At 50.5% G+C, this 6,523-nt stretch overlaps 1 protein-coding gene across 2 annotated transcripts in view; it reads right to left on the bottom strand.

The window, feature by feature from the left end:
• Adi1 (acireductone dioxygenase 1) overlaps window positions 1-4,350 on the bottom strand; it is a 6,610-nt gene extending 2,260 nt beyond the window's left edge. For both annotated transcript variants that reach the window (XM_015480016.2, XM_048804887.1), the window contains exon 1: window positions 4,194-4,350. In XM_015480016.2, the coding sequence (XP_015335502.1) occupies window positions 4,194-4,244 (51 nt within the window). In that variant the 5' untranslated portion in view covers window positions 4,245-4,350. The remainder of the gene's footprint in view (window positions 1-4,193) is intronic.
• Between the last annotated feature and the right edge of the window lie 2,173 nt (window positions 4,351-6,523).

Here is a 6,523-nt window from a genome sequence, read left to right as displayed (position 1 = left end):
GGCGCGGGAGAGCAGGCAGCAGAGAGGTGGGGGGGGGGGGCAGGAAAGCCCTGAGGGGTGGGCCAGAATAGTCAAGGAACCCACTGATGCCCTGCAGGGGCAGGCCACACTCACACAGCCCAGGTGCCAGGCAACAATCCCATTCTTAACACACAACCACACCGGGCAGGTCTCCTTGTCATCCCAGTTTTACACATGAGGGAGACTACAGGCACAGAGAGGGCAGGTCACGGGCCCAGTGTCACAGAGCAAGACTGCCTCGCAGATCCGGCTCCACAGGCGCTCTCACACTGACCACGAAGCGCTCAGAGGGACGGCAGTCGTGGTCTCAATGTGACTCCCATTTGTTCAAACTTACTTTGCGTCTTTCTGACGGTCATCTCTCCCTGCGTTTTATAATGAAGATATCAAGTACACAGAAGCTGGCCCTTCAGATGACGGCCGAATGCCCCCATCGAGAGCCAGGCGCGTCAGGGCCTCCCGCCCCACGCAGGAGGCTGTGTGCCTTCACCGTGGCATCTGGAAAATCACCACTTCAGAGAAAGACCAGCGGGCACCACACTGAGATGCCACCTCGCCCTCGGATCTCGAGCCCCTCGACATGCAGCAGCTTGGCCACCGCAGCCTCGGGGCACGATGGGGGGCATTCTGTCACAGCAGCCGGGGCTAAGCGGGTCGGGGACGGGAAACTCAGCTCTAGTCCCTCTGCTGTCCCGCCATTGTGCCCACTTAGGGGGCACAGGCAGAGGCTCAGCACAGAGTGAACCATCCCACCAATGCAGCGCGACAGGAAAAGGAAATGACAGCAAGCTCGCCGGGACGGAGGAGAGTGCTCACACGACGCGATCCCCCTCGTGAACACCCAGAGCTGACAGAGCAGAACTACAGCAAGGCTGGGCGTGGAGGTCTCCCACTCTCCCGCCCACCAGCGACCACAGGGGTCTGAGATCAACACCACATTCCCGTCAGCACCACCTCAAGACAAGAGTACTAAGTGCAGACTCAAAATCAGCACAAGGGGAATATGAGGAAAACCTCAAACTCTGATGAAAGAAATCAAGGAAGAACTAAAAGGAGTGGAGAGACCCTCCATGCTCATGGGTAGAAAGGCCCAGTGTCCCAAGACCGTGCTCCCCCCAGCAGAGTCGACAGGTTCGGGCCAGCTGTGTTGCAGATGTTTGCACACTGATTCTAAAGCTAAGTGGAGAGACAAGACCAGTAATAACTACGACAATACTGAAGGAATGGACCGCAGTTGCACCCAGCCTCAAGACTTTCTAGAGAAAGCCATGGTGATCAACCCAGTGTGGTATTCATAGAAGAATGGGCAGAGGGTCAATGGGAGGAGACTGCTCAAGTGACGCGATCACCTTCTACATAACTGGTAGGCAGAGTGGAAGCAAAAAGAGGCAGACAAAATTTGAAATAATGAAGGCCAAGAATTTCCCCAAGTGAACTGCAGACACCAAACCACAGAGATCAGGAACAGAGCAGCCAGCAGGGGAGCCCAGCGCCCACCCCGAGGCACAGCCCACCACAACTGCGGACAAGTAACCGATAGAGCAAACGTGAAAGGACCAGAGGAAAGTGCACCGACCTAGAGACGCAGGAGGAGAATCACGTCAGCCTCTCCCAGGAACCACGCAGGACGGAAGGAAGGTGTCCACCCAACCTGAAAAGGGAGGGCAGGGCGGCAGGGGCAACCCAGAGGGAGAGCACCTTCCTTCTTGTCTTGTCTTTCTTCCCTAGGGACTGGACCCTTTACCACCGAGCTACAGGCCCACCCTTTTCTATTTTTTATTTTTTAATATTTTTTAGTTGTAGATGGACACAGTATCTTTTCCTGCGGTGCTGACGATGGACCCAGGGCCTCACAGGTGCACGGGCGCTCTACCCCTGAGCCACAGCCCCAGGCTCTCTGTTTTTTATTCTGAGAGGGTCGGGCTAAGCTGTGGAGTCTGGCCTTGAATTTCGCCCGAGTGTCTGGGATCACAGGTGTGTGCCACCACACCCACTTCCAGCACCAAAAAAAGTGAAGGAGAACCTTTTCAGACAAACAAAAACTGAGGGAATTTGTCACCAGGAGACCTGCTTAGCAAGAAATGCTGAAGATGTTCTTCAAACCAAAAAGAAAATTACACAAGTCTGAAACTCAGATCTATGAAAGAGAGGAAATAAAGATAAAATAAATATTTAATTTTCATTATTCTTCAATGATCTAGTATTTAACTTCTCTGAGCCATGGGAGTGACAGGAGGAAAAAACTGGGCCCCTCGGTCCAGGGTAAACCTGTCTCACAAACCCTAAGAATTATAAAATTAGAATTATAAAAAATTATAAATATAATTATAAAAAATACTCAGTTAAAACCAGACAAGGCAGGAAAAAAGTGGGAATATTTAAAAAGTACAACTAGGAAACAGTTATAGATATGGCAGATATTTCAATTATATTAACAAGCAGTTTTAATGTGGGTTGTCCAAGTACAACCAATTAGAAGACAAACTGTTTGAATGACTACTAAAAAAAATAATTGTACGTTAAAACCGGGCATGGTGGTGCATGCCTCTATCCTAGCAACTCGGGAGGCTGGAGCAGGAGGATCGCAAGTTGGAAGCTAGCCTCGGCAACTTGGCAAGACCCTTAGCAACTTAAAAAAACTCTGTCTCGACATGAAAAATAAAAAGGGTTAAGCATGTAGCTCAGTGGGCTTCAAGAGCCCTGGGCTTCATCCCCAGAAACAAAAACAAAATCATACGTCGTCTACGGGGTTGAAAGTAAAAGGAAGGAGAGGTGCTCCTGTCAACACGCTCCCCAGAAAGCAGGTCATCGCTCACCAGGGAGGAGACGGCCTTTCTCCCAGAGGACACGACCATCCCCGGCATGCACGTCCTACAGCGTCACACCCACAAGGTCAACACTAAAGGAACCGGAGGGCGAGACAGACGAGTCCACCCCAGCCGGCACTTCAGCAGCCCACCGTCAGGAACAGCAGACCACAGGCGGGACACCAGCAAGGACGTGCTGGCCCCTCAGCACCATCAGCTGCCCGGCTAAAGGGGCCTTCAGAGACAACGTCACCAACACAGAGACCACATTCTGGGCCAGAAAGCACATCTCAAAGTCACAATCACAAAACCTCAAGTCACACAAAGTACATCCCCCACCTACATGGAATCAAATTAGAAACAGAAGAATGTCTTTAGAAAGATCCCCGAATAACTGGAAACTGATACATGTCTTTAAAAGTAAAACACAGCCAGGCAGGGAAACACATGCCCCGCCGTCCCAGCTCTTGGAGGCCGAGACAGAGGGGCACAAGTTCAAGGCCAGCCTCAGTAACCTGGCAAGACTATCTCAAAATAAAAAGGGACTGGACGTAGCTCAGTGGCAGAGCAACCCTGGGTTCAATCCCCAGCACCGAAAAAAAGAGAGAACAAAAAATCCCTCATGAGTCAAAGTCAAAATCAGAAAGGAAATCTTTACTGAGTAAAAATTAAATCAAAACGTATCAAAATGTGTTTGATACCACTAGAGTCACTGTGCGGGTAAGCCTGAGCACTAAACACCTGCATGAAACAGCAGAAGAGGGCTGGGGCTGGGGCTCAGTGGTGGAGCACGTGCCTCGCTCGGGAGGCACTGGGTTCGATCCTCAGCACCATATAAAAGTAAATAGAAGGTACTGTGTCCATATACAACTATTTTAAAATGTTTTTAAATAAAAAAGAAGAAAAGACTCAAGCCAGTGACCTCAGCTTCCACCTCCAGACATTAGAAAAAAGAAGAGCAAACTAAACCTAAAGTACACAGAAGGAGGCAAAGGTCAGGAAGGAATCGATGAAGTAGAAAGCAGAAACCGGGAGGAAATCGATGAGCCCAGGGTTATTTGCGAGGTCAGCAAGATCGTAAGCCTGCGCAGGCCCAGGACGGACGGGGCACCAGGAGTGGGGGGGGCGGCCAAGCAGGGCACAGCTCCACAGTGGACAGCCCTGGGCACTCCCAAGGCCCCAGAGCCTGGGCCTCTGGACTGCCCAAGCCAGCAGAGAGCTGGGTTCACAGCTGCCAGCGTCCCACAAAGTGCAGCCCTGCGAGGGCAGCCTCCCTGCTCAGTCCACCAGCCCACGCGTCCTTCCCAGCCCCTAAGTTAGGCCGTTCAGAGGAACAGGGAGTCTCGCAGGAGCAGCGCCCCTTACCTTCTCCTCGTAGTTGGGAAGCTTATCTTTGCATATGGTGATGATGTCCATCCAGGAGTAGTTTCTCTCTCTCCGGATCTTTTCTAATTCCGGATCATTCTCATATTTGTCAGCATCCAGCTAACAAGTTTAGATAACAAAAAGGAGTCATGTTAATAGGAGGTAGAAACACTCTCTTCCCAGACTGTGGTTGTGCCCCAACCGCACACTATTGCAAACTAGAACCACCTAACCGCCAGCTGCCTGCGCGGTACACAAGACCACTCGGATCCCTACTAAAACCTGACAAAATTACAGGGGGCACTGTTTTTGGTTTGGGGTTTGTTTGGTTGATAGGCTGGTTTTTTAGGGGGGTTGGCTTTGAATTGGTGATCCTCCAGCCTCAGCTTCTCAAGTTGCTGGGATTATAGGCAGGTGCCATCATGCGCGGCAAGGGTCCCATTGCTTTGAATCCAGCTCTGCACCCGGCAACAGCCAGACAAAACCAACAGAGCCACCAATGTTAAATGCTATATAATCAAACAAAGTGAGAGAGGTCCCCAGACAGACCCGTTTTTCCTGGAAACATTAGACACCAGTCTCCTGGTCAGCTGATAAAAGAAGCCACATTCTGCTTTCACCCCCACAAAAGGAACTTGACATCAACCAATAGCTTATTCTCCTCTTGCTGTCTCTTGTTCCCACCTTATGAAGCTCACCCTTCTACCAATACCCAGGGAGTGCTCTTTCTGCACTCCTCTTGCCCTTGGGGTGCTGGTACAGACACCTACACACATGCCCAGTTCTTTACATAAAACAGCGCAGGATGGGCACATAACCTACACCCATCCTCCTTCGTACTTTAAATCATCTCTGGATACCTAACAGGATGCAAATGCTACATAAATACTTGTTCTACTGTATTCTGAAGGGATGACAAGGCTGCGCAGGTTCAGGGCAGATGCAATTTTGTTATTATTGACAATCAGCAGTTGATTGACTGCCTGGTGCACAACGTAAAGACACAGAGGCTGACTGTATTTCACAGAATGCAGACTGCCCGGCCTCACAAATCTTGAGCAAAAGCCAATTAGTTCTTCAACAAACTTTGCAGTGCATGGTGGCATATACCTGTAACCCCAGAAACTGCGGAGACTAAGGCAGGAGAATCATAAGGTTTAAACTGGCCTCAGAAATTCAGCAAGAACCTGTCTCAAGATAAACACTAAAAAAGGTCTGGGGATGATGTGGTTCAGCATCCCCACTACTGAGCTCAGCCCCCACTACTGAGAAAATAAAGATCTTTAACTAATTTCACTTTTGGACGCCACTGGTCCATCTCAGTCACTAGGAAAGCACAGGACAGTGCACCAGGCACGGGTAGCCCGTGGTAAGCAAGGGACCTTCCGCAGCCCTGGGCTCCTCCTCTGGGCTGCAGAAGGAAGACATCCTGGCTGACCCAGGAAACAAGCCAAGAGACACCCTTTAACACTGTCCCACTTTCCGGACACGTCTGAAGTTGACCTTTACCTCATTTTTGTTTTTAACTGTCACAACAAAACTCCAGGAGTGCCGTGATCTGACCCTTGTGCTTGGGAATGGGGATAAATCAGATGTCACTCTTCGTCAAAACCTATTTTCCTATCATAACAGAAACCATAAAGCCCTTGACTGCACTGAAGACGGTACCTTCCAGAGGTTCAGAACTCGGCTGTGGCCCACAAAAGACAAGTCCAGTCTAGAATTAACCTATTCAGCCTTGCAGGGAAAGACACCTGGGCCTGGCTCCATAAGTCAGAGCTGAGCTCCTCCGGTCCCCGCACCAGCAGGACCCTCTGGCTTCGCCTGTCTCTAGCTGCCTTTTTTTTTTTTTTTTTGGTGCCGGGGATTGAACTCAGGGGCCCCCAGCCACAGAGCCACATCCCAGCCCTATTTTGAATTTTAGTTAGAGACAAGGTCTCACTGAGTTGCTTAGCACCTGGCATTGCTGAGGCTGGCTTTGAACTCTTGATCCTCCTGTCTCAACCTCCGGGACCCGCTGGGATTACAGGCACGCACCACTGCACCCGGCTAGCTGCCTGCTTTTAGCTGGCATTAAGTCACTAATTCTGGCCAGGCATGGCATTACATGCCAGTAACCTGTGACTTGGGAGGTTGAGGCAGGAGGATCCCAAGTTTGAGGTCAGCCTCAGCAAATTAGCAAAGCCCTATTTCAAAATAAAACATAAAAAGTGTTGAGAATGTGGCTCAGTGGTGGAGCACTCCTGGGTTCAACCCCCATACTGCAGGCCTGGCCTTTCTCAGCTCTCATGTAGGTTGCGCGTCTGAGGTTCAGGTCACAGCCATGATGG

This window comes from Marmota marmota, unplaced genomic scaffold (genome assembly GCF_001458135.2).
Source record: "Marmota marmota marmota unplaced genomic scaffold, marMar, whole genome shotgun sequence".
Taxonomy (NCBI): Eukaryota; Metazoa; Chordata; class Mammalia; order Rodentia; family Sciuridae; genus Marmota; species Marmota marmota.
The sequence above is the reverse complement of the archived record's forward strand: the minus strand, read 5'-3'. Positions and strand labels throughout refer to the sequence as shown.